The sequence below is a fragment of the Erinaceus europaeus genome, chromosome 12, assembly GCF_950295315.1.
Source record: "Erinaceus europaeus chromosome 12, mEriEur2.1, whole genome shotgun sequence".
In the NCBI taxonomy this organism is placed as follows: domain Eukaryota; kingdom Metazoa; phylum Chordata; class Mammalia; order Eulipotyphla; family Erinaceidae; genus Erinaceus; species Erinaceus europaeus.
The window spans coordinates 101,395,229-101,422,407 of NC_080173.1; the positions used below are offsets into that span (position 1 = coordinate 101,395,229).

At 55.9% G+C, this 27,179-nt stretch overlaps 3 protein-coding genes across 9 annotated transcripts in view; 2 read left to right on the top strand and 1 right to left on the bottom strand.

Annotated features, from left to right (window-relative positions):
- ZNF445 (zinc finger protein 445) overlaps nucleotides 1–27,179 on the top strand; it is a 286,584-nt gene that overhangs the window by 3,348 nt on the left and 256,057 nt on the right. The window contains exons 2-6 of one of the 2 annotated variants that reach the window (XM_060204850.1): nucleotides 721–895; nucleotides 1,424–1,500; nucleotides 1,657–1,783; nucleotides 2,488–2,598; nucleotides 3,391–5,556. In XM_060204850.1, the coding sequence (XP_060060833.1) occupies nucleotides 721–895; nucleotides 1,424–1,500; nucleotides 1,657–1,783; nucleotides 2,488–2,598; nucleotides 3,391–5,519 (2,619 nt within the window). In that variant the 3' untranslated portion in view covers nucleotides 5,520–5,556. The remainder of the gene's footprint in view (nucleotides 1–720; nucleotides 896–1,423; nucleotides 1,501–1,656; nucleotides 1,784–2,487; nucleotides 2,599–3,390; nucleotides 5,557–27,179) is intronic. The other variant, XM_060204851.1, reaches the window with a different exon arrangement.
- Nucleotides 15,253–18,674, top strand: LOC132542108 (uncharacterized protein C3orf86-like). The gene is made up of 2 exons (XM_060204828.1): nucleotides 15,253–15,266; nucleotides 18,101–18,674. The coding sequence occupies exon 2, from the start codon at nucleotides 18,103–18,105 to the stop codon at nucleotides 18,583–18,585; it is 483 nt and encodes a 160-aa protein (XP_060060811.1). The 5' UTR covers nucleotides 15,253–15,266; nucleotides 18,101–18,102; the 3' UTR covers nucleotides 18,586–18,674.
- Nucleotides 20,785–27,179, bottom strand: part of TCAIM (T cell activation inhibitor, mitochondrial) — a 53,711-nt gene continuing 47,316 nt past the window's right edge. For all 6 annotated transcript variants that reach the window (XM_060204869.1, XM_060204870.1, XM_060204872.1 and 3 more), the window contains 3 exons: nucleotides 26,586–26,818; nucleotides 24,939–25,070; nucleotides 20,785–23,395 (listed from right to left, as the gene is read on the bottom strand). In XM_060204869.1, coding sequence (XP_060060852.1) covers nucleotides 23,155–23,395; nucleotides 24,939–25,070; nucleotides 26,586–26,818 — 606 coding nt within the window. In that variant the 3' untranslated portion in view covers nucleotides 20,785–23,154. The remainder of the gene's footprint in view (nucleotides 23,396–24,938; nucleotides 25,071–26,585; nucleotides 26,819–27,179) is intronic.

The following is a 27,179-nucleotide window of genomic DNA, read 5'->3' on the forward strand; positions in this document are numbered from 1 at the left end:
CTCTCCCTTTTGGTCTCCTCCTTCCCTCTTAATTTCTCTCTGTCTCTATCCAATAATAAGTATCAATTAAAAAAGAATAAAAAGAAAGAAAAAAGTGACTTACAAGAAGCTTTATCTGTTTATTAACACAGAGAGAAAACACGAGAAGTACAGCACATGATGCTGGGGACCAAACCTGGGACCTGGGGCTCTGGTGCAGGATTCCAGCCGCTGCGTCTCCTGAGCGGCTGCTGCTCTTCCCGCTCCAGGACGGGAGTGGGACTGAGCTGCTGGCAGGGAGTCAGTGCAGCCCCACGCCGGACCACGGTGCTCTCGATGACTCGCTCAGTGCTTTTTTTGTTTGTTTTTGTATTATCTTTATTTGTTTATTGAAGACAGCCAGAAATCAAGAGAGAAGGGGGAGAGAGGCACTTGCAAAGTTTCTCCCTGCAGGTAGGGACTGGGGGCTCGAAGTGGGGTCCTTGTGCATTGTAACGCGTGCTCAACCAGGTGCGCCACCGCCCGGCCCCGAGTGCTAGCCGCCCCGTGGCCCCACTGCAGCCCAGGAAGGTTTAGGGGCGGGGGGCCTCCTTGGGCTTCATCTCCAGGTTGGAGGTCCTGAGGACCTGACTGGGTTTCGCCAGGCCTCTGCCATGTAGGGATTTGACCAAATGGCCGCTTTTCTGGAGTGCGCTTTCTGATTCCCATGGGAATCCTCTCAGGACGTTTTTTTCCTCTTAGCAGGAAGTGCCAGCCCCTGCCCAGAGCGCAGATGTGCATCGGATGGGTACGGACGCCCTGCAGGCCACAGGGCCACAGTCCCCCACTTCGTCGCCCAGGAGTGGCTCTGCTCTGCGGGGCCGCCCGGAGCCCCCCTGCGCCTCGGGACCGCATGACTTCCTGGCTGGGCCTCCCGGTACTTACCGCCTGGCTCGGACCCCGACTGGATACCCCGACTGGATGCCGCGCCGCCAGCATTCCCTAGGCGGCGTCTCCTCACCGTCTGTGCGCACTCCGCGCCCTCCTGTGTCCCTCCCGTGCTCTCTGGCCCATCTGCTCAGCTTCCTCCACGGCACTCCCATCCCCACCTCTCCTCAGGCCTCGGCAGGCCCCGGGGAACATGGCGTCCAGGCCTTGTTGGGGCTGCAGGAGCCCTCTTGGGGGCGTCTCAGCAGGGTGCCTCGACCTGGGCAACACAGTTTGAAGGCTGTTTCTTTTTGTGATTTTGTTGTCTTTATTTATTTATTGGACAGGGGCAGAAATGGAGAGGAAGGGGGTGATAGAAAGGGAGAGAGACAGAGAGACACTTGTGGTGCTGCTTCCCCACTCGCAGAGCCTTCCCCCTGCGGTGGGGACCAGGGGCTCGAACCCGGATCCTCACGCACTGTAATGTGTGCGCCCAGCCAGGTGCACCGGCACCTAAAGGCTCTTTCTTCACTTCCAGATGCTTCTGCTGCTCAGGCGCCTGCCCTTTCCCAGAGAGAGAGGGGCCTAGGAGGGGAGCCAGCAGCGCAGCCTCAGGTAAGCACTGCGCCTTCCTTCCCCTGGCTCGGCCACTGCGAGCGCTCAGGTCGCCCTGCTGGGTGACGCCCACTCTTTCTCCCTGCTCTCTCCTGCCCCGATTCCCTGCTCCTGACGGTGGCGCTCAGTGGCCAGCACAGGACTGTGTGTTTTCAGGAGGCGGTGACTTTCAAGGACGTGGAGGTGACCTTTTCCCAGGATGAGTGGCGATGGCTCTGCCCCGCTCAGCGGAACCTGTACCGGGACGTGATGCTGGAGAACCACAGGAACGTGGCTTCTCTGGGTGAGCCGCCTGCTCTTGCCCCCGTCACCCTGTGCCTCCAGAGGAAGGGGCCTGACAGGTCTGAGTCGGTCTCTGAAGCAGCTAGTCTGACTACCTAGCCAGCGAGTCTCCTGACAGACAGATGAGGGTTGTGATGCCTGTTAAGCCGGGTTACTGGAGAAGCCGGGCTGTGTGTGTTGAGACCCTAGTCCCCGTAGGCATCCACAGTGTTGACCTGTGTCAGCTGATTCCGTGGTCGTGTGGTTCCCATCTCTAGAGATGACCTAGTTTCGTTTTTTTATCGGAGCCTTGTTCAGCTCTGGCTCATGGTGGTGCAGGGGATTGAACCTGGGGCCTCAGAGCCTCAGGCGTGAGTCTGCTTTCATAACCACTATCTAACCACCACTGTGCTGCCTCCTCTGCCTGTTTTGTTTTAACCAGAGCACTGCTCAGCTCTGACTTAGGGTAGTGCTAGGGGTTGAACCTGGGACCTTTAGTGCAAAGCCTTTCTGCAGAGCATCACGCTGTCGCCGTGGCCTAGAGTCCCCGTAGCGGAGTTCACTCACTCTCACGTGACTCCCTCGGTCTCCTTCCCTAGCTGCTTCTACTTGATTCCTTGGCTTCTCCCTCCTTCCCAGGAGACCTCAGGACCGAGAGGTTCTGGAATGTAGTTGAGAGTGACCCACCTGCCTTCCCCTCCCATCTCAACGCCTTCTCTTCTGCAGCGGGGCCGTCCAGCAAGCCTGCCCTGATCTCCTGGCTGGAGGCGCAGGACCCCTGGGCCCTGAGTGTCCAGGGGGCTCAGCCCACGAGGAAACCAGGAGCTGCCCCTGCAGGTGGGTCCCACTGAAAACTGCTCAGGTCTGTTCCTCGCGCACCTGCTCTCCCCCTGCCTCCCTCTGTTTCTCTTACTCTAATCTCGTCTTATCAGAGCACTCACAGCTCTGGTTGTGGTGGTGCTATGCTCTTCCCCTTCAAGTGTCTTCCGTAAGCTAAGAGTTCCTTCCGTTAGTCCATGCAGGCTGGCTCCCTGCATGGACTGCTAAGGAGTGCTGGGCTCCCGGGCTTCTGTCCTTCCTGTTGCCGCACCTTTACTTCTGCCTGGCCCCTCTCCAGCTGTCCACTCGGCACCTGCTCACCGAGGTGTTTCTTCCTGTCTCCACACACTGTTGTTCCCCTCCAGCCTGTGCCGGCTCCCCGTCAGCTGGCTCCCCGTGCCCGCCCTTCCTGTCCTTGGCTTCCCTCCTCGCCTCATCTGTTGCTCCTCTGTGCTTGCTCATGTCCCGGGACAGAGTTGATTCCAGGCCTGTCAGCCAGGCCCTTTCAGAGGCTCTAGGGGCCTTCCCGCCACGTGACGTGCTTGTGACGTGACCCTTTCCCCTCCTCCCGCTGCTCAGCAGTCCCTTCAAGCAGACAGGGTTTCTGCACACGTCTGGCTGCTGTGCCTGTCTCCTTCGCCTTTGTCTTCTCTGTCACCTGGGACATTCTCCAGTTTTGTTTAGCTCATCCCTGACTGTTTGATAAAGGCATTCGCAGTCAACAAGAGAGTCTCCACCAAGTGTCTCTTGGTTTTCTCTGTTCCAAGTACAGAACAAGAGTTCATTCTCTTGTGTCTTATTCTGTGTTAGGCTGTGAGCTCTGGATTAAAAGAAATAAGCCCGTCTTAAGAAACAAACCTTCAGAAGAAGCAGAAACCCCAGTGATGCCATCTGGATGTCATACGGTGACTACTGCTGAGGGGACATTGTTCAGAGAGTCTGTTGACCGGAAGAGCAGGTCACAGGAGCAGCATGGACCCACACTGGTGAAGAGCGAGGAAGAAGAGACCAGTGTCAGCCATGGGGCTGCGAGAGGGTCTGAAGAGCCGGGGAGAAGCAGTGCGTCAAAGCACATCCTATACTTCAGAGTTCCCAGGAGAAAGCTGTCCTACAGACACGGCCATGGGAGGCACTTCAGAGGGGGTTCCTGCAAGGAGTTCGGGAAGGGCGTCGGACACATCGTGGGCACGTTTAGCCTCTACCAGAGGATCCTCAGTTACAACACGACGGACGCGTGTGAGAAGAGCCTGCGCCTTGGCTCTCCCCACCCACATGAGGACAGTCTCCACACGAGGTCAGGATATAAGTGCAGTGACTGTGGCAGGGCCTTCAGCTGCAGTTCTTACCTCGAGTGTCACCAGAGGCTTCACACACAGGAGAAACCGTTCAAGTGCAGGGTGTGTGGCAAAGCTTTCCGCTGGAGCTCCAACTGTATCCGGCATGAGAAAATCCACAGCGGGGTGAAGCCCCACAAGTGCGGTTTGTGTGACAAGGCTTTCCAGCGCATGTCTGCCTACCGCCTGCACCAGGAGACCCACGCCAAGCAGAGCGCTGCACACGCTGGTCAGTGTGAAGGGGCCCTCGCCTGTGACTCCGGCTTTGCTCATCCCTTGAGAGACCAAACTGGAGGAAAAGTCTTCGACTGCAGCCAGTGCAGGAAGTCCTTTCACTGTAAGTCGTATGTTCTGGAGCATCAGAGGATTCACACCCAGGAGAAACCCTATAAGTGCAGCAAATGCAGGAAGACCTTTAGGTGGAGGTCGAACTTCACTCGCCATGTACGGATTTACCATGAGGACAAGTTCTGTGGCCAAGACGGCAGCACAGAGGCCGGCGGCCAGACCTCAGCCTGCACTCAGCCCCAGGATGGCCCCACTGTGGAAGAAGCTTTTCTCTGTCAGCTGTGTGGTGAGACTTTTCCCCAGAAGGAATCTCTCCTCGCTCACCAGAAGACTCACACACATGGGAGACGGTTCCGATGCAGTGACTGTGCAAAAGAGTTTACCCACAGGTCAGCTCTGATTTTTCACAAGCAGCAGCATGACACCAAGAGAAATCTTGAGGAGGGACCGTCTCTTAGTGAGGACAGAGCCTTTCAGGTTCCTCAGAGCGATCCCGCCACAGAAAAACCCTACACGTGTGGCCTATGTGGCAAAGTCTTCCGCAATCACTCGTTTCTCCTGATTCACCAGAGGATTCACACCAGAGAGAGGCCTTACAAGTGCAGGGAGTGTGGGAAGGCTTTCAGGTGGAGCTCCAACCTCTCCCGACACCAGAGGGTTCACTCTCTGAAGAAGAGGCAGTACGAGTGCCGTGAGAGCCACAGCGCCCCAAACCCGCAGCCACAGAACCTCCCCGACAAGAAACGCTTTTGGTGCCAGGAATGCGGGAAGTCCTTCACGCGCAAGCGATCCCTCCTGGATCATAACGGGATACACAGCGGGGAGAAGCGCTACAAATGTGACCAGTGCGGGAAGTCTTTCGATAGAAAATACCGCCTTGTTAACCACCAGAGGATCCACACGCAAGAGAGACCTTTTAAGTGTCAGTGGTGCGGGAAGGACTTCATCGGGAGACATACCCTGAACATACACGAGAAGAAGCACTTCAGGGCGCAGTCTGAACGCAGCCTGGCCGAGTCGCCTTCCTCTCAGGACCCGGGGGCGAGCGCGGGGGCGTCGGGCGCCAGTGGAGAGAAGCCCCCCGAGGGCTGCGAGGAAGCCCGTGCCCGGAGCCACAAGCTCAGGGGCCTGCAGGGCGCGCCCCTCGGGAAGAAGTGCCACAGGTGCAGCACGTGCGGGAAGACGTTCAAGAAGAGGTCGCACCTGCTCAGCCACAGGAGGTTCCACACTGGAGAGAGGCCCTTCAAGTGCCGAGACTGTGGGAAGACCTTCGGGTGGTCTTCCAACCTGACGCGGCACATGAAGAACCACCTCTGAAGGCGCTAGGGGAGAAGGGCGCCCGGCCGCGCTGCTGGTGGAGGACACTCGGGGGCGCGCTGCTGGGGGGCAGGGCCACGCTGAAGTTCCTTCTTGAAGGCCCCCGTCAGCTCTCTGCCCTGACTGAAGGGAGAGCCGCTCTGGGACTTGGGCAGGAAGGAGTGAGTTGAATCCGTTTTCTCTCTGAACTTGACCCGACGGTGTCGTTCTGATCTTCATCATGGCAGCGGCAAGAACTCCTGCTTTGCCCAGCTGACTCCCGGGAGTTCTGGCCACAGCTCCGACTTCGGCGTGAGGCTTCCTTTGGGTTTATTGTCTCAGAATCGCAGACGAGGGCAGAGCGTTGGGCCCTGGGCCCTGGGCCGGTGCCTCGCCTCGCCTCGCCGTGAGCAGCTGCCCAGTGCCCCGCGCCCCTGGAGGCCAAGCTCATCATGTGCTCGAGCCAGCCCGGCCGGCCGGAGCAGAGGAAAGCCCTGCACCGTCGTATCTTCACAGACGATAAACAGGAATCACCTAGAGTTTTGAGGGGTGCTGTGAGTTTCGGGCAAAGTGAATCCGACTTCAGAGGGGAAGTGGGTCATCCTTGTAAATGGAGCCTCTGCTGAGGGGGAGCTTCGAGTGAAGGTGTGCAGGGAGGGAGGTCAGTCAGCTCTGCTTCTCTCCACCCAGGCGTAGACCTGGGCCCTTACGTCCTCGGGACGACAGAGAGCCCCCAGGGCATCGCTGTGTGTGTCCCTCCACTCTAGCCCTGGGGCCCCCGCTGGGACTGGGTGGCTGCCTCAAAGGGGGACGGGTGGGCAGCCCCGGTGGTTTTGAGTTGAAATGTGACGTGGTCAGGATGTGGGTTACATTTTCAGGTGTCAGCCGCCGGCCAAATAGTGTAGCTGGAAAGTTCTTCTTCAGTTTTATTTAAACCTTTTCCTTTATGGTTTTTATTTTAATGTGAACACTGCTCAGTCCTGGCTTGTGGTGGTGGGGCTTGAATCTGGGATATCAGAGCCTCGGCCGCGGAGTCCCATGCATGACTTGAATGCTCTTTCACCAGCCCTAGCTGCAAGACTTGTGCAGTAGTGCCCTCTGCCGGTCCCACGGACAGAAGACCCTCCTGCCATGCCTGCATCGCCCCTAGACCTTCAGCCCTCAGCAGACACCTTAGGGGCGCGCTCCTGGAGCAGGCTGCCTCTGGCGATAAGAGAGTTCTCTCAGAGTGCTGATAGCTTCTCCCTGGCGTGCCGTGGGCAGCGGAGGATGAGCTGTCAGGAACTGGTGTCGCACCAGATCTAGGGAGTGGGGAGGACGGGGGCCAAGTGTCTGAGAGGATCTGAGAGCGGTGCCCTGGGGCCCACTCACTCCGTCCTAGGAGGACTTGGTCTCTCGCTTCTGCTATTTTTCCTTGGCAGCAGCTGCCCGTGGCTTATATCGGACATGCCACCGACTGGCATAAAAATTGGCACTACAGGGCTGGGGTAGACAGCATAATGGTTATGCAGAGACGCTCATGCCTCAGGCTTCAAAGTCCCAGGTTCAATCCCCCGCACCACCTTAAGCCAGAGTTGAGCAGTGCTCTGGTGTTAAAAAAAAACAAAATTGGTGGTAAAGCATTGGACTCTCAAGCATAAAGTTCGGAGTTCAATCCCTGGCAGCACGTGTACCAGAGTGTTGTCTGATTCTTCCTCCTCCTTTCTCATTAAAAAAATCTGTAAGAAAAAAAAAAAAGGCACCGCAAGTGACGGGGCAGGGACCACAGTCCCCTATCCCAGGGACCCAGGGTCGCAGAAATAGCCTTGAAGCCACCAGACTGGGTTCTGGGCTCGTGTGCCTTCTTGCCAGGGTGAGCGTGGGCAAGGCACGGAGCCTCTGCATCTTGTTCTGTGCGTAAGAACTGGTTTCCTCTAGGACCAAATGTCTTCACAGAACCCACATCTGTCAGTGCTGAGACTGCGGGAAAGCCCCTTTGGTCTGCGCTCACACACACGCCCGGCATTCTTGTTACCTGGCATCTCGGCCCCCGTCTTCGGGGTTTTACTGCCATTTCAATAAAATGAGATAGATTTATTTTTTAAATATTTGAATCAATTGCAAGCATACGAAGATTGAAGTAAAAATCAACACACACCCTCTGTCCTTCGGTGAGCAGTCATTCGAGGTTGTGCTGATGCAGTTTTGCTTTCAGTGACCTGAATTTTGAAAATGCCTGCGGCTGTACAATATGTGATTACAGAAATAGTAGCAAGTACAGGCTGGCAGGAAGGAAAGTGGGTCGGCCGGGTCTGAACCCCTGGCGGAGTCCGTGGTGAGTCTGACTGGACGGCTTCTGAAACGCCTCTGTGCCACCCGCCTCCGCTGCCCCTGTGGACCGACTCTGGCCTCCAAGCCTCGTCTCCTCTGGCTCTTGCTTCTCCGAGGCCACCCCTACCCACCTCTGCTGCTGCCTTTTGTCTCTGTCTTTTGTCCTGTTGGGCACGGCCTGGGGCTCCCAAGTCCTACCCCTGAACGTCGGCAGCCTGACCGAGCGCCTGCAGTCGGGGCTCTTCACCTCCTGTAGCAGGCCAGCTCTGTCCTGGAACGTGAACATGAGTGTAGTTGAACTCCGAAAGGACTGGAGGGTCCCGAAGGCCCGGGATGGAGCGGTGACTGGAGCCCCCCGGCGCACACACACGCCTGCTGGTTCGGGGCCCAGCTGCGGGTAGCTCCTGGCGTCACGGCTCCATTTAGCGGCGTCTCACCGCCCTGGCTGCCCTCACGGCGGACCCCGTTCTGCCCGGCCTCTCTGTTTAGAGGAGGAGCTGAAGGCAGAACTGGGGAGAACCGGGCGGGCTAGGATTGCAGAGCTGAGTGGGTGCCAGCTGCTTCCTTGCCCACGGAGAGGTGTGCAGGGAAGGAAATTTGGTAAATTCAGAGGAACCATCTCATAGCAGATTGGTAAAGGTTGAGAAGCCCTGGTATGGGCAATGGCCTAGTGTGGGCATTGTCAGTGCTCCTCTGCCAGGCACTTTGCAGTCTCGCCACTGGCCAGTGTCACTGGCCGCCCAGCGTTTCTCCTGAGCACACCCCAAGCACGCACGCCCTCCCCGTGGAATGACTCTGCTGTTTAAGAAACTTCCTTCTGTTACAGCTCAACACACAGAGGGCTTTGGAAAGTGAGTGTGGAAAAGCAAAGGAGTTTCCTCTTAGATGTGGTTTAAAGTGCTGAACAATTGTGTAAGGCATGTAAACACGGCATTTATGTGAAGTTAAACACACTGTGTAACCCCCCCCACCCCCCGAATTGTCCTTCCCCAGAGGAATAACTAGAGGGGGTGGAGGACTGTGGAATTGTACCTGTTCTTTCACAACCCTGTTAATCTCTATTAAACCACTAATAAAAACCAGACGCTGCACTTTGGCACGTCGTTTAAGCTCAGCTGTGCCGTCCTTTCCCTGTAAAATGAATCAGCAGTGTTCGCTCGGGTGACGGGCTCTGGGGGTGGGTCGAGCAGCCAGGCACGCGTCATATTGAGCACCGGAGCCGTAAGCAGTGCTGGCGCCCTCTTAACGTGTTCCCTGTGTGTTCGAACTGTGTGAGACGAGACTGGAGCAGCGTGTGCAGGAGTCTGCTCCTGGGCAGGAGTGGCTGAGGACGTCACAGTGGACACGTGGAGTCTTCTGCTGTGTCGTCTCGGGACATTCGTGTAGATGGCATGCGTTGGTCAAACAGGACAGTGTAGTGGCTTCTTTGTAAAACTTGTTTGCTTAAAGTATTTAAATAAAAATATTTAAAAACATGGCTTCTGACATCTGAAGACCTTGTGGAAGTCTTGGCTCTGCCCTTTACGTGATTCTGCTTAGCTTCAGTCTCTCAGGGCTTCCGGATCCTTGTCTGCTGCAGCTGGGAGCCGTTCAGAGGACTACAGGAAGAGAAAGGCTGGAGCCGGGTTGCGCCTCCGCGGGAGAACCCAGCAACTCGCAGATGATGAGGTTCCGCCCGTATTGGCATGTGACCCCCCAGGACACGCAGCTCATAGGAAATTAAGTCGTATTTTCTGTCGTCCACTTTGCTTCACTTCTGGCGAGTGAAGCCAGAAGCTATGACTCAGGTCTAAGAGATGAGGTCCCAGGGACAGAGGCGCTCGTCACTCACCCCATCCTATTATGTGGGCGAGGGAAGGTGTGTGGGTGTTGCCTGTCAGTACTCCCAACAGCAGCAGGAGCTTCGTGCCAGTAAGCTGCTAGCTGGGATCCAAACCCCACACTAGTCATCCTAGTTTAAAATATTTCTTTGGAGCCACGGTCTGGGCAGGGAAGGTAGCAGGGTCTGGCGACTCTTACACCGGCCGTCCAATGCTGAAGTCTCCGGAGGAAGACTGAGACAGTGCCCAGAGAGGCGGAGTGACAGTTGGGGAAAGCCGAGGGCTGCCCGAAGACGCTTCTGCTGGCCGCTGTCTCCGCGATGGGTGAGAGCCGCATGTGGCTATGGGAGTCACAGCTCGGAGACCCTGGAGCCAAGCCCTCGCCCTCGCATGGCTTCCACAGTGGCCTGCAGAGGAGCAAGCGGCCAGGAGACTATGACTTCAGAGCAGTGTTCTCGCCTCAGTTGGCGGGGGAGTCAGCTCCCAGCTGGGCACTGGCTTGGTGGCAAGAGTCATAACCAGCAGGGGCGGGAGCTGATGATGCCGGGCGGGTGGCGGCAAGGCCAGCCTGCCGGCCTGCTGACGCGATGAAGTAGACGTGCCTGAGGACGTTAGTCCTTAGTGAAGTCAGGTGGCCGGAAGGCAGGCGCTGTGTGCTTCCTCTCGGAAGTTCCCAGGAGCAGAATGGCCCTTGCAGGGACTGGGCTTCAGTGCCCCTCCGTGGCCTTACCTGACCCCTGACACCGCCCCCCGCGGAGTTTACATCGTGCTGGAAGGAGCAGGGTTTGCGTCTGTTAAAATCACAGTTGGGGGAGTCGGGCGGTGGCGCAGCGGGTTAAGCGCATGTGGCGCAAAGCGCAAGGACCGGCATAAGGATCCCGGTTCAAACCCCGGCTCCCCACCAGCAGGTGAGTCGCTTCACAGGCGGTGAAGCAGGTCTGCAGGTGTCTGTCTTTCTCTCCCCCTCTCTGTCTTCCCCATCTCTCTCCATTTCTCTCTGTCCTATCCAACAACGACAACAATAACTACAACAATAATAACTACAACAATGAAACAACAAGGGCAACAAAAGGGAATAAATAAATATTTTAAAAAATCACAGGTGGACGGGGCTGGCTGGCTGTGATGTGTTTGAAGAAAGGACGTGAAAGACACTGTCATTTGCTTGTGTGTGGAGCTGTGATTGCTTCACCCCACGAGCAGAGAGCAAGTCCAGCTGTGCAAAGTGAGGCCCTGAAGGAAGCTCTACAGCATCGTGCCTAGAGCCAACAGACAGCCTGTACCAGGGCCCGCGGGAAGCTACCCAGCATCGTGTCTAGAGCCGACAGACAGCCTGTACCAGAGCCCGCGGGAAGCTACCCAGCATCGTGCCTAGAGCCGACACACAGCCTGTACCAGGGCCCGCGGGAAGCTACCCAGCATCGTGCCTAGAGCCGACACACAGCCTGTACCAGGGCCCGCGGGAAGCTACCCAGCATCGTGTCTAGAGCCGACACACAGCCTGTACCAGGGCCCGCGGGAAGCTACCCAGCATCGTGTCTAGAGCCGACACACAGCCTGTACCAGGGCCCGTGGGAAGCTACCCAGCATCGTGTCTAGAGCCGACAGACAGCCTGTACCAGAGCCCGCGGGAAGCTACCCAGCATCGTGCCTAGAGACGACACACAGCCTGTACCAGAGCCCGCGGGAAGCTACCCAGCATCGTGCCTAGAGACGACACACAGCCTGTACCAGGGCCCGCGGGAAGCTACCCAGCATCGTGCTTAGAGCCGACAGAGAGCCTGTACCAGGGCCCGCGGGAAGCTACCCAGCATCGTGTCTAGAGCCGACACACAGCCTGTACCAGAGCCCGCGGGAAGCTACCCAGCATCGTGCCTAGAGCCGACACACAGCCTGTACCAGAGCCCGCGGGAAGCTACCCAGCATCGTGTCTAGAGCCCACACACAGCCTGTACCAGGGCCCGCGGGAAGCTACCCAGCATCGTGTCTAGAGCCGACAGACAGCCTGTACCAGGGCCCGCGGGAAGCTACCCAGCATCGTGTCTAGAGCCGACAGACAGCCTGTACCAGGGCCCGCGGGAAGCTACCCAGCATCGTGCCTAGAGTCGACACACAGCCTGTACCAGAGCCCGCGGGAAGCTACCCAGCATCGTGCCTAGAGCCGACAGCCTGTACCAGAGCCCGCGGGAAGCTACCCAGCATCGTGTCTAGAGCCGACAGACAGCCTGTACCAGGGCCCGCGGGAAGCTACCCAGCATCGTGTCTAGAGCCGACACACAGCCTGTACCAGGGCCCGCGGGAAGCTACCCAGCATCGTGCCTAGAGCCGACACACAGCCTGTACCAGGGCCCGCGGGAAGCTACCCAGCATCGTGTCTAGAGCCGACAGACAGCCTGTACCAGGGCCCGCGGGAAGCTACCCAGCATCGTGTCTAGAGCCGACAGCCTGTACTACACACCTAACACGACCGACAGTGGAGTTCTCTTACTGTGACAGAGTGGATGTTAAATAATGAAAACTTATGACAAAAATTGAAAAAAAAACTTATTTATTGGACAGAGAAATTGAGAGGGAAAGGGGAAAATAGAGAAGGAGAGAGACCCGCAGCCCTGTTTAACCACTTGTGAAGCAGGTGAGAGCTAGGGGCTTGAGCCTGGGTCCTTGCACATTGTAACATGGACTCAGCCTAGGGGTCAGGTGCCTACCTGACCCCTAATTATTATTTTAGATTTATTTTCCCTTTTGTTGTTTTTTATTGTTGTTATAGTTGTCATTGATATCATTGTTGTTGGATAGGACAGAGAGAAATGGAGAGAGGAGGGGAAGACAGAGAGGGGAGAGAGAAAGACAGACACCTGCAGACCTGCTTCACCGCCTGTGAAGCGACTCCCCTGCAGGTGGGGAGCCGGGGGCTCGAACCGGGGTCCTTACACCGGTCCTTGCGCTTGGCGCCACCTGCGCTTAACCCGCTGCGCTACAGCCCGACTCCCTCTTTCTTTCCTTCCATCCATCCTCCCTTCCTCCCTCTCTCTCTCCCTCTCTCTTTTCCTTTCTCTCCTTCTTTCTTTTTCTCTTTTCCTCTCCTCCTCCTCCTCTCCTCCTCCTGGGTTGTCTCTGGGGCTCGGTGCCTGCACTGCGAATCCACTGCTCCTGGAGGCCATTTTTCCATTTTTGTTGCCCTTGTTGTTGTTGTTACTATTATCATCACTGTTGTTGTTGGATTGGACAAAGAGAAATGGAGAGAGGGGGGAGATAGACAGACACTTGCAGACCTGCTTTACCTCCTGTGAAGCGACCCCCCTGGGGAGCTGGGGGTTCGAACCAGGATTCTTGTGCCATGTGCGCTGAACCCAGTGTGCTACTGCCGGTCCCTCTTCTTTTTTAATACTTCTTTTTAAAATTTAATCTATTTTATTTTACTTATGATTATGATTATTTTACATGAGCGCTCCTCAGCTCTGGCTTATGGTGGTGCGGAGGATTGAACCTGGGATTTCAGAGCCTCAGGCAAGAGCATCACCATTATGCTGTCTACCCTACCCCTCTTCCTTCCCTTCCCTTCCCTTCCCTTCCCTTCCCTTCCTTCCCTTCTGTTCTTACTTTTTATTGTTTTATTTATTTATTATTGGATAAAGACAGAGATTGAGAGGGAATGGGAGATAGAGAGGGAGAGAGACAGAGAGACGCCTGCAGCCCTGCTTCAGCACTCGTGAAGCTTCCCCCCTGCAGGTGGGGACCGGGGGCTTGAACCTGGTCCTTCCGCACTGTGATGTGAGCGCTTAACCAGGTGCGCCACCGCCTGGCCCCTTTTCTTAATTGCCACCAGGGTTATCAGTAGGGCTCAGTGTCTGCGTGGTCACTCCACAGTCCTAGTGGCTCTTTTTTCTTCCTCTTCTCTCCCTCACATGGCAGTTCCCCTTCTTTCTTTTCCCATGAAGACAAAGACGGGTGTGTATGTGGGGAGCACCCAGCTAAGCACGCATAGCACTAAGAACAAGGACCCACACAGGATCTGGGTTTGAACCCCGGTTTTCCACCTGCAGGGGTCACTTCACAAGGAGTGAAGCAGGTCTGCAGGTGTCTCTCCCTCTCTGCCTCCCCCTCCTCTCTCAATTTCTCTCTGTCCTGTTCAATAAAAATGGAAAAAATGGCCGCCAGGGGCAGTGGATTCCTAGTGCAGGCACCGAGTCCCAGAGATAAGCCAGGAGGTGAGAGAGAGAGAGAGAGAGAGAGAGAGAGAGAGAGTGTGTGTGTGGGAGGAGCAGGAAGAGACAGAAAGGTGTGTGTGTGTCGCTGCTCCACTGCCCAGGAAGCGTGTCCCCGTGCTTGCACAGCACACGATGCGACGTGCCACCGGCCCAGGCTGGTTCTCCTGAGCGCTTTTGCGTTTGCTTCTGGGCCTCAGCATCGTGGAAACATGGCGAGGCGGGGGTCGGCCTGCGCCCCTGCGTGCTGGGTGTATCTGGGACTGCGGAGGGGCGAGCTGATTCGGGACTGGTGAGGGAGGCCAGAGTGTGATCATGTGATCACACGGTTTTCGCTAAAGAACATCTTAGGGAGGCCTTTTGGAAACGTTCAATATCTTTCTCCCCCCCTTTTCTTTGTCACTTCCTGGGTAATCGATGGGGCTCGGTACCGCCAGCACACACCCACTGCTCCCGGAGGCCTTTCTCCCCATTTTATTGGACAGGACAGAGAAATTGTGACAGGAGGGGCGAGGGAGGCGGGGAGGGAGAGTGTGGGGTGGCGGCGCACCAGGGTAAGCGTGGTTTTCTCAGCACCATTGTGGACGAGACCCTCCTCCCTCCGTTTCCTAGTTTGGGCCCCTTGTCAGTAATGAGAAGCCCATAGTTTTGGCCTCTCAGCTCCATCCCGCTGTCACGGTGTCTGTTTTGGCTTCGGTCCCAGGCAGTTTCGATGACAACGACCCTGTGAAGCACTTTGAGGTCTGGAGAAACTCCAGCGTAAGGGACAAGCGGAAACCACGGCGGAAGACTAGGAGCCACTTGTGAGTCGGCAGAAGGGTGCCTGCCGGGAAGGACAAGGGAGAGTCGCGCACCGCGGCGGAGCGAGGAGCAGCCGGGGACGGCGCTGGGCCCTGTCCCGACTCCGACTCCGCAGGAGAGAGCAGCAGAGGCGAACCGCCGCCGACCCCAGCTGGGAGCGAGCTCAGCGAGGCCGGATGGCGTGGCGTCTCACAGAGGGCACGGTGGGCACGGGCTCTGCGCTCAGCCGGCGAGGCCTGTGGAGGTGAGGTCGAGGTCAGTCAGACCCAGGGGACAGGCAGCGCATCTTATTGTTATTTTTTATTCATTTTTTTACTTTTGAGAGACCGACAGAGAGAGAGACCGAGAGAAACACCAGAGCCCTGCTCAGCTTTGGCATATGGTGGTGCGGGGGACTGGACCGGGACTTTGGAGTCTCAGGCGGCGGAGTCCACAGAAGCGTGACGCTGCCTCCCGTCTGACTGGATCTCTGAGAAGTCCCCAGCTCAGACTCCCCGCCCCAGTATTCCGAGGCAGAACTGACCTGCCAGGGAGCTTGGCGTCACCGACGGCAGGTTGCCAGGAGCCCGGCTTCCAGAGCCGCGCCTGCCCTCCCGCTGGCCTCCGCAGGCTCCTCGCCTCAGTCCTGACAGGTGAGCCTCCCCAGCCTCCAGCCTCCAGCCTCCAGCCTTCACGCGCCCTGTCACGGCCAGGCCTTGTGGAGTCGGGGGGCAGGTGGGAAACTCCGCCTGGTGCCGGGTCGGCCTCTGAGCCTGTGAGGGCGTCGGGGCCGCAGAGCTGACTGCCAGGCTAGCGGGTGTGCCGGCCTCTTCCCAGGACGGAGCCTCTCTCGCTCTCTTGCCCCTCTCTCTGTGTACACACACACACACACACACACACGCACACACACACACACTCACACGCACACACACACACTCACTCACTCACACGCACACACACACACACTCACACGCACACACACTCACTCACTCACTCACACGCACACACACACACACTCACACACACACACACACACTCACTCACTCACACGCACACACACACACACACACACACTCACTCACTCACACGCACACACACACACACACACGCACACACGCACACTCACACACACACACACACTCACACACACACACGCACACACGCACACACACACTCACACACACACACACACTCACACACACACACACACACACACGCACACTCACACACACACACACACTCACACACACACACGCACACACGCACACACACACTCACACACACACACACACACTCACACACACACACACACACTCACACACACACACACACACTCACACACACACACACACTCACTCACTCACACGCACACACACACACACACACGCACACACGCACACTCACACACACACACACACTCACACACACACACGCACACACGCACACACTCACACGCACACACGCACTCACACACACACACACACACACACTCACACGCACACTCACACGCACACGCACACGCACACACGCACACTCACACACGCACTCACTCACTCACACGCACACACACACACACACACACACTCACACGCACACACACACACACTCAAACACACTCACTCACACGCACACACACTCACACACACACACACACACACACACCCCACTGCTCCTGGCGGCCATTTTTCTTTTTCTCTTTCTTCTTTGTTTGTTTTTTTCGTATTATTTATTTATTCCCTTTTGTTGCCCTTGTTGTTTTGCCCTTGTTGTGGTTATTGATGTCGTCGTTGTTGGATAGGACAGAGAGAAACGGAGAGAGGAGGGGAAGACAGAGAGGGGGAGAGAAAGACAGACACCTGCAGACCTGCTTCACTGCCTGTGAAGCGACTCCCCTGCAGGTGGGGAGCCGGGGGCTCGAACCGGGATCCTTATGCCGGTCCTTGCGCTTTGCGCCACCTGCGCTTAACCCGCTGCGCTACCGCCCGACTCCCCCGCCTCTTCCTTTTTTTACCAGAGCCCTGCTCAGCTCTGGCTTCTGCTGGAGCGGGGGACTGAACCTGGGACCTTGGAGCGTCAGGCATGAGAGTCCATTTTCAGAACCATGATGCTGTCTCCCCGCCCTGTGTTTTTATTTGATTTTTTGTTGGACAGGATAGAGAGAAATTGAGAGAGGAGGGAGATAGGGAGAAAGGAGAGACACCTGCAGACCTGCTTTGCTGCAGGATCCTTACGCCAGTCTTTGTGCTTGGTGCCACCTGCGCTTAACCTGCTGCACTACCACCCGACTCCCCATAAAAATATTCTTAAGGGTGCCAGGCAGTAACACAGCGGGTTAGGTGCATGTACGCGAAGTGCAAGGACTGGCACAAGAATCCCAGTTTGAGCCCCCGGCTCCCCACCTTCAGGGGAGTCACTTCAGAAGCAGTGAAGCAGGTCTGCAGGTGTCTGTCTCTCCATATCTCTCCCCCCCCCCGCCGTCTCCCTCCCTCGATTTCTCTCTGTCCTATCCAAGGACAGCAGTAACAACAATAACAATAATGACAACAACAACAAGGGCAACAAAATTAGAAAAATGGCTGCTAGGAGCAGTGGATTTGTGGTACAGACACCGAGCCCCATCATTGACCCTGGAGGCAAAAAAAAAAAAAGCAAGTTCAAAGAGCTTACTAGCAGGGCCGGGTGGGGGCGCACCTGGCTGAGCACACACGTCACAGTGACAAGGACCCAGGTTCAAGCACCCGGTCCCCACCTGCAGGGGAAAAGCTTTGTGAGTGGTGAAGCAGGGCTGCAGGTGTCTCTCTCTCTCTCTCCCCCCCCTCCACATCAACCCCTTCCCTCTTGATTTTTGTCTCTGTCTAATAAGTAAGCCTAACATTTAGGGGACGAAAGAGCACACTGGTCACTGAGCTATTTGCAGTCAGCTCAAGATGTTTCTTAATATGCTCGGTTAAGATAAAAAATTCTGAAAAGACAAGGGGCTGGCAAAACAGCTCCTTAGCCGGTGCTCCTGCTCTGCCACGAACTCGGCCTGCTCTCCAGCGTCCAGGACCCCGTGGCGCCAGAGGGCTTCGGAGGGGGGTGTCTTTCCCTCTCTTGGCCTCTTAGTCTGAAAGCCAGGCTGCAGTGGTGAAGCTCCTGAGACAACCACGGCTACAGAAAAAGAACGAATAAAGAAGACCCCAGGCTCTACCCGCAGTCAGCCCACTCTTAGGGCTGGGGGCCGAGGACCCCGGGGGCCGTCCTGCTGCAGTCCTGGAACGGTATACTGACAGGAGTCCAGCAGTGGCCCAGTGCCTCAGGCCTGGCTGCAGGGGGAAGCCTGGCGGTGTAGGTGGAGGCCTGGCGGTGCAGGGGGAGGCCTGGCGGTGCAGGGGGAGGCCTGGCCGTGCAGGGGGAGGCCTGGCCGTGCAGGGGGAGGCCTGCTGTGTAGACCCCTCCCATGTTGTGTAAGTGTGTTATGTCTGGCTTTCTGCTCTCTCTCATGTAGACATGTCCAGGACTCAGTGTGGACATGTAAGGAAGCCTCTGGACGTGTTTTTCTGGCTAAATGAAGTGACAGGAGAAGTCACCTACCCCCTCCTTAAGGTAGAGGCACCAGCAGCTTCTCCCGAGAGCCCCGGGGAGAGGCCCAGGTCTCAGTGTGTGAGAGCCGTGGGCCCACCCGCAGCACCTGCGCTGGGGGCTGCACCTCTGTCCCCTCTCGAGGCCTCCCTGAGCCATCAGGGCTTCAGAAACTCCCTGGTGTGTCCTCCGCCCCCCGGTCTGAGGAAAGCCAGGCCATGGAGCCCTCCGCCCTTTACAGCAAGTCCCAGCAGCCTCTCACCGCCAGGGCTCGCTCTTCCCGCCTCCCACCCCGTGGACCCGGCTCTGGGGCTTCCTGCCTGCACCTTCCCCCCCAGTCCCTCTGCGCCCTGGGACTTCACCTGCAAGCTGAAAAATGCCCTGACTGGGAATAACCGCTTTTCCTTTTGAACCTGAGCGGACCCGCCTGGCCCACCCTGGAGGCCTGAGCCCCTGCCACCCGCATCCTCTGCCCAATAGAGGTGATTCTCCAGGCCCCACAGTGCTTCCGAGAATGTTCTTTACCTCCCATGCTATGCTGGGATTTCACTCTGTACTCTTGGGGACTCAGTAGCTGGGTTTTGATGTTGGTGTCAGGCCTCCTTGGCTGGGCAGAAACTAGCCAGGGTGAGCAGGACCCAATATTCCGGCCGGCTGGGGCCACTGGCTCGCAGGCCAAGCAGAGGAATACGGCCGGACTTCTGGCGGGAGGCCTCTTCCTGGGCACAGACCTTGGCGTACCCGCTCTGTAATCTCCAGATGCGGGGGCCTAGAGGAATGTTCTGGGGCAGCAGGGGTGGAGCTGTACAGGACTCTCAGTGCCCGGTGCTGGTGCCGCGGCAAGAGGTGACCCGGGGACTTGTCTCACAGACAGTCCGTTTATTAAACAGCAAAGTAGGGTGCCTAAGGGGTTGTAGGAGGAAGTAAGTTATCCATCCCATATGTGGTTTGGGAGAAGAGGGATAAAGAGAGATAAGGAGGTTGGGAAAGGGTCAGAGCATTCCTAGCAAATGTTGAGCAAGGGGTTTAGTGGATCAAAGGAATGAGGAAAATAAGGTTATCAATAACCAGCAGACAGAGAGGGGTTTTAAGGGCAGAGGGAAGATAGATCATGTAAGACTGAAAGGACCGGAGGGGGTGGAGGAGTAAGGAGAATGCTCCTGGTTACTGTTTGATGGAGCAGAACAATGATATAGGGGTCATATGTGATCAAAGAAGATGGGCTTCTATTAATCTCTGAGTAAACAAACCAGCTGGTTTGGGCTGCGTGCAGGGTCTTTGTGAGGCAGGGAGACTGACGGGACATTTCCCGGTGGTCGCTTCCCTCCACGCTTGATCTCAGGTAGAGAGAGGCTAATAGGAAGGTCGTGCCAACCAGGCCCTCAGTATTCAGTGGGAGGTCCCGCACCATGCTCAACCACACCCTCACAATTTCCCTACAGAATATGGCCGAGGGCGTCTGGGCAGAGCCCCCTTCAGCTCTGGGCCTCGCCTGCTGGGGGAGGCAGGAGGGGACAGTGTCTCAGCCCTCTGGGGCGAAGTGCCTTCAGCACTGTGTTGGGGAGGACGCGGGGGGGGGGGGTCTTGGATCTCTGGTCCAGCCCTGGGGCCCTGGGAGCCCCCTGTTCCCTGGGATGGGAGGACAAGGCATGTGGCCTGGGCTGACCTCCCCGTGGCCAGTGACCCTGTGACCTGGCACTTAGCCTCTCGTCTCCCAGTCCCCACTTGCCCCCAGTGTCTCACTGACACCTGGAAAGACAACAGCTCAGTCTGCAGGGTCTGGATCAGCCTGGGGCAGGGACCAGGGCTCAGCCTGCAGCCACAGGGTCTTGGGAACAGCGACTGTGGGAAATACTGGGTGAGCCCCCACCCCCACGCCCAGTGGGGACAGTGTAGCTTGGCCCTCCACCTCCCAAGCCAGCACGGCAGGGCCTCTCCTCCTGACCGTGCACCTGTCGGGAATTCCCTCTCAAAGCTGCTCTGATCGTCCTCATTTTAGCCTCCAGGGTTGTCGCTGGGGCTTGGTGCCGGCACTACGAATCCACTGTTCGCGACGGCCAATTTTTCCATTTATTGGACAGGACAGAGAGAACTTGAGAGAGGAGGGGGAGTGGAGAGCACTCTGCTCAGAGCATTCACGCAGCGCACTACTTAGGAGGGGATGAGCAGTAGGTGGGTGGCGGCAGGAAGGCCTGTAAGGGGCTCGGTTCACTCTACGATCCCGTGCACAGCCAAGCTCACAGCAGGGGAATTAGAAGGGGCAAGAGGCTGGGGCCGACTGAAAGCCCCGGTGAACACGGCGGGCGAAGCGGAGGCTGGAATCACCGAGCCCTGACTTTGGGCGTGGAGTGGGTATGGAGTCACGTCTGCCAGGAAGGCTAAACGCCCAGGAAGAGCTGTAGCCCATGTTTAGGACCCTGGGAGAAGGCACACCTTACCGCGCCTGAGGACCAGGGTTCAAGCCTCCTGCCACCGCACGAGATTGCCGGCAACCAGAGGCTTCACAAGTGGAGACTGTGATATGTCTCCTCTCTCTCACCTGCTATCAAAAGGTATCACGGCAATAGTTGCAAAGCTGCTAACGACAGAATAAAGAGGAAAAAACGGCAATCTGGTTAGTGCGTTATTTATTATGTGACAGTGAGCTGTGAGACTAAGTCCACTTCTAGACACTGTACTGAGGGTCTTATAGCAGCTGATTGACGACACGGCATAACCCAGACACGTTTTTCTCCAGTTGATCTTCCCACACGAGGTCTGGGGGATTCTTCACTCCTGTCACCTGGTGCTGGGAGGGCTCCACAGGTGATGATCAGAGGAACTACATAAGCACGGCGAGCCACTTGAGTGAGTGAGCACAGATTCCAAGGACAGCTACTCACACTCTAAATAATTACCAATTAATACCTCTTTTCAAAACACACTTCGATTTCAACGGCTACATGAATTTAAAAGCACACTTCAAGAAGAGCTCAGCGTAAGCGGAGCTTGGTGTGCCCTTTCTTCAGCTGTAAGTTGCAAAAACAGTGTCTCAAACTGGTTTGCCTCGACCTCCTGAGACACAAGCTCCAGAGGGCCGCACCTGGGCCAGCCACCGTCTCAGGGAGCTGTCGGCGCAGAAGCCCGTGGCGCCTGGGGCCCGGCTGTGCTGACGCCGCGTCAGACATGGGTGGGAGCAAGGACGGGGTGGGAGGGCGTGACAGAGCCCCCGCGTGGCCTGGATCACTTGGCCCTCCTGGCTGAAGCTCTCCAGGACGCCAGAATCGTCCCAGACGGTTTGTCCATGACCACAGGTGAGTCACTTTATCAGACCGTTCAAAACACCTGCTTGATGTTCGTCCCTCTGCCGCACCAACCGCTGCAGTGCTGTGGTGTGGGGGAGACCCACGGGCCACAGTGGAATTCACCATCGCTGCGAGTGTCTGACAAGCCTGTTCCGAGGGGCTGAGTGGTGCGGCGCCTGGCAGAGCTCACGCGCTGAGGACCTGGGTTCAAGCCCCTGTCCCTGCCCCCGGGAGGCTTCACAAGTGGTGGTGCAGTGCTGCAGTTCTCTCTCCTTTTCTGTCTCTGTCTCTTTTTAATTTTCTTTTCCTCCTGGGTTATCACTGGGGCTCGGTGCCTGCACCACGAATCCACTGCTCCTGGAGGCCATTTTTCCCCTTTTGTTGCCCTTGTTGGTATTGTTATATAGGACAGAGAGAAATGGAGAGAGGAGGGGAGACAGAGAGGGGAAGAGAAAGACAGACACCTGCAGACCTGCTTCACCGCCCGTGAAGCGACCCCCCTGCAGGTGGGGAGCCGGGGGCTTGAACTGGGAACCTTGTGCTGGTCCCTGCGCTTTGTGCCACGTGTGCTTAACCTGCTGTGCTACCGCCCAGCCCCCTTTAATTTTAATCTTTTATTTATTGGATAGAGACAGCCAGAAATCAAGAAGGAAGGGGTTGCTAGACAGACACCTGCAGCCCTGCTTCACCACTCATAAGTTTTCTCCCTGCAGGTGGGGACTATAGGCTTGAACCCGAGTCCTTGTGCCCTGTGACATGTGCCCTCAGCCAGGCGCGCCACCACCCAGGCCTGGTGTCTCAGTCTATCAAAGGAAACTGAAAAAAAAAAAAAGCCATCGGGAGTGGCATATCACTGAGCCCTCACCCTAACCCCGATGGAAAAAGAAAAATTGTTACCGATGGATAATGACAATGTCAAGGCCATATATTCACCCAACTGCTTCCCCCCCGTCTTTTTGTCTTAGGCAAATTCTTTAAGGTTTAATTTTTTTATATATATTTTAAAAATAATTTTTATTGGATAGAGACAGGCAGAAATTGAGAAGGAAGTGGGTGATAGAGAGGGAGAGAGACAGAGAGACGCCTGCAGCCCTGCTTCACCACTCACGAAGCTTTCCCCCTGCAGGTGGGGACCGGGGACTTGAACCTGGGTCCTTGTGCACTGTGATGTGAGCGCTCAGACAGGTGCGCTGCCACCTGGACCCCCGGTGGTCTAATTCTTTACTGTTCACCAGTCATCGGTCTGGAACTCCACTGTCTATACGGCTACAAGCACAAAGTTCCTGAGGCGCAGTGATAGGGGTGCAGGTCGGCCAGTGTGACCGCAGCATCGAGCTTCGTTATACTTCAGAGCAGCCCTGCGTGAGGCCTGCTCGCACAGACCGACACCCGGCCGCAGAAAACAGATCTTTAACTGCGGAGTCCCTCATTAACACAACACTGAAATATGCTCTTCCAGCCAGACTTCTTTCAATCTACTCTTGAAAATCAGGTAAGAAACACCATAAGATTGGGAGATAAACCTTTTTTAAAACAAGTTTAGTAGTTGATTAAAAAAATTCTCCTTTGAAAGCAGCAGTTTGAGACTCTGTTCTTGAAATATATATGTAATACTGTCATTTTTCAAATTGTGGGTTAAAATAAGTTGAACAGTTTTTTTTTTTCTCTCTTTAAAAAGCCAGCACAGATCTCTGTGCTATTTCATGGCTCCCCCGTCCTTCCAGTTCCAAGGGATACAAAGGTCTCCGTCCTGTGTGACGGAGTAGAAGTGGGAGACGCAGAGGCGCATCCCCTGCAGGCAGGGCAGAGACCGCTCCAGGAGCCTCTTACAGCAGGCCGCCATCTGCTTGCTGGATACACTCGGCTCCTTATAGAACTTCGCCAGAGAAAAGTGCTCTGTGGAAGCCCTCATCAGTTCCTTCTCGATGGCCTTTAACCTGGAGAGAAAGACGAGGCTGTCACACCGTAGCCACGTCACAGGCCGTCATCTGCTCATTTTTATGTGTAAATGCTTAGAAACACAACACTGAACTTCCTATCTACCAAGGGCAAACCAGATGCTTTGGAAGACCTGTGTTCATCATGCAGTAGAACCACAGACTTACTCTCACATACATCTTCCCAAGAGATGATTTTTAATTTTTTTTTTTTGCCTCCAGGGTTATTGCTGGGGCTCAGTGCCTGCACCATGAGAATCCACTGCTCCTGGAGGCCATTTCCCCCCCCCTTTTGTTGCCCTTGTTGTTTTAGCCTTGTGGTTATTATTATTGTTGTTGATGTTGTCATTGTTGGATAGGACAGAGAGAAATGGAGAGAGGAGGGGAAGACAGAGGGGGAGAGACAGACACCTGCAGACCTGCTTCACCGCCTGTGAAGCGACTCCCCTGAAGGTGGGGAGCCGGGGGCTCGAACCGGGATCCTTACACGGGTCCTTGTGCTTTGCGCCACGTGCGCTTAACCTGCTGCGCTACCGCCCGACCTCCCAGAGATGATTTTTTTATCAGTGTTTTGATCGGTGACTGAGCAATGATCAACAAGGAATCTAAGGAGCTCTTATCCTCAGCTGGCAGCTCTTGGTGACTAAAGGAAGCAGGACGGGCCGGGCGGTGGCGCACCCAGTTAAGTGCACATAGTACTAAGCGCAAGGACCTGGGTTTGCGCCCCCGGCTCTCCACCTGCAGGGGGAAGCTTCACGAGTGGTGAAGCATGTCTGCAGGTCTCTCTCTCTCTCTCTCTGTCTCCCCTTCTCTTTCAATTCATCTCTGTCCTGTTCAATAAAATGGAAAACTGGCCGCCAGGAGCAGTAGATTCGTAGTGCTGGTACCGAGCCCCAGCCACAACCCTGGAGGGAACAACAGAAAGCGGAATGTTGAGTGTGTACAGATCTTGTGTCCTGGGCGTGATGTCTGGACAGATCTGCAAACAGGCGCCGGCGCACCCGGGTCCGGGCGGGGCCACTCACTCCTCGCTGGCCCGTCAGCCTCCTGCTCTCCATCTTGCCAGTGCCTCCAGTCCCCCCCCCCCCCCCCCGAGCTGGATGTAAGGCCTACAAGGTAAGCAATGCACAGCTCGCGTTTTTCCTGGGCTGCTTATTTATTTGCTATTTCATATTTTCTTTATTTTACCTGAGCACTGCTCAGCTCTTATGTGAGTGCTGGGGATTGAACCTGGGACCTCAGATAGGGAGGTCTTTTTGCAGAACCCTTATGCCATCTTCCCGAGCTGAGTGGCTTATTTTGCTGTGACTGCTGAGCTTTTTTTTTTTGCAAATGGAGGCCTACGGTGATGACGAGATTCAGGGAGTTATACCTGGAGAGCAATCCCGACCTGTCCCTGGTGGAAAAGGCAGGGAACAGGAGAAAAGGAAGTAGCTACGACGCCAGTCTCCTCGGTTTAACCCGGCGTTAAAGTCTGAGAGTTGCAAATACCTGAACTTGCATAAGTCAGATCAAGTGCGACATGCGGAACAGTGAGACTCACTCTTCTTTCCTTCTCAGGCTCTCTCTCGCTTCTTGGGCCTTGGCGAGAATAAACCCCTGCAGGCTTGCTGGGTCACAGAGGACTGGGATGTTGAAATGTCCGAGTTCATGCAAGCTCGGAGCACACCTGTCGCTGTGATGAAACACACAGAACAGGAAAGGTCATTCGCCTCCATCCTGCTACTCCGCCCAGAGATGTCCTGTCGGCGGCCCGGCTAACTGGAAAGGACGTCTGCTGACCTGAAGTTTGGCCGCCTCCGAAGGGAGGCGCTCACCACACCCACCACTTGCGTCTTAGTCTTGCGGACGGTCGGGAGACGAGAGAGAAAGAGTGTGTGCAGGGAGCACAGCTCCTGGAAAACCGTGTTTCTGTGCAGCAGAGCCGGCTGTTAGAGAGTCTGCAGAGAGCTGCTCAGCTCCGGCTCACGGCGACACTAACGCCTGGACCTGGGACGGGGTCTCACGGCCGAAAGCCTCTTTGCGTAGCTGTCATGCCACATCCCCACTGACTCCTGAGCGCAGACTGACTTATAAAGGGCTCCTGAGGGGGCGGGTGGTGCTGCACTAGCACCACATGCAGGGACCAGGGTTTGAGCCGTCACTCCCCACCTGCAGGGGGGTCATGTCACAAGCAGTGACACAGGCCTGCGGGTGTCTTTCTCTCTCCCTCTCTATCTCCCTTCCCTCTGAGTTTCTCTTAGTCCTATCAACTATAAAAGGGGGTTAAAAAAAAGAACGAAAAAGGCTATCTGGAGTCGTGGATTCACAGTGCCAGGACCAAGCCCTAGCGATAACCCTAGTGGCATTGAAAATAATAATAATAATAATAATAATAATAATAAAGCCAGGCAGTAGCGCAGTGGGTTAAGTGCATGTGGTGCAAAGCGCAAGGACTGGCGTGAGGATCCCGGTTCGAGCCCCCGGCTCCCCACCTGCAGAGGAGTCGCTTCACAGGCGGTGAGGCAGGTCTGCAGGTGTCTGTCTTTCTCTCCCCCTCTCTGTCTTCCCCTCCTCTCTCCATTTCTCTCTGTCCTATCCAACAACAACGACATCAGTAACAACAACAGTAAAACAATAAGGGCAACAAAATGGAATAAATAAATAAATCTTAATATTTAAAAAAAAGATGAACGGGGGCTGGGCGGTATCCCAGCAGGTTAAGCGCACATGGATCAAAGCGCAAGGGCTGGAGTAAGGATCCCGGTTCGAGCCCCAGGCTCTCCAGCTGCAGGGGAGTCGCTTCACAGGCGGTGAAGCAGGTCTGCAGGTGTCTGTCTTTCTCTCCCCGTCTCTGTCTTCCTCTCCTCTCTCCATTTTCTCTCTGTCCTATCCAACAATGACGACATCAATAACAACAACAACTACGACAACAACAAAAAAGCAAGGGCAACAAAAGAGAAAATAAATATAAAAAACAAACAAAAAAATAATAAATTTCCCAAGGTCTTAGTCTTACAAGGGGTCTTCAGTTCTCTTGTGACTGTTCTTATGGGCCCAAGTGCTGTGTACGGTGCTGGGGGGGTCGACTTTCATTTTCTCTGGTTCTGAAGAACCAGAAAATGGACTGTGTGAGCACGTGCCTCAGGCAGCCGGCCCATGAAGGCAGAGGGGTGAAGGAGGGGGACCGCCCCTCGGTCTTCAGTGTTACCTGTCAAGGACCATCTGTAAGCCGCGCAGACTCCGAGGGTGAACGGGCCTGCGGTGCCTCAGCAGCCGGCCGCGAAACGCGTCCAGGAGGGAGTAGTGCTCCTCCAGGGTCAGCGCCGGCTGCAGATCTTCCGTGCACACGACCTGGATGCCGCCCAGAAGCTGGCTTATCTGCTCCTCCAGCAGTGCCAGCCTCCTTTGAAGGTCCAGATAATGGGGTAATCTTTCAAAAAGCTACAATGTTGAAAGAAAAAGGTATTTACTTTCATGTCATTATGTATAATAACAATTTTAGGATTCCAAGACATGTATTGGGACATTTTAAGAAGACAGCTGTTTTTCTAGACTGAAAGTTCAAGTACAACATAAACAAGGTACTCCAATGCTCCTAATGTTAGTATTCGAAGAAAAGCACTTTAGGGCGGGATAGACGGCATAGCGCACTGTTCAGCAGAGACTCGTGCCCGAGGCTCAGTCCCCTGCACCACCGTAAGTTAGAGTTAGGTCAGATCATATGTCCTTGCAGGGCTTGCTGATCCTCCAGCAGAGACCCCCGGACTCTCTTCCTTTCCTCACTGAGACAGAGGCGAGGCTG

Excerpts from the sequence above, each read along its gene's own strand:
- LOC132542108 (XM_060204828.1), top strand. The coding sequence starts at position 18,103 with ATGTCCAGGACTCAGTGTGGACATGTAAGGAAGCCTCTGGACGTGTTT.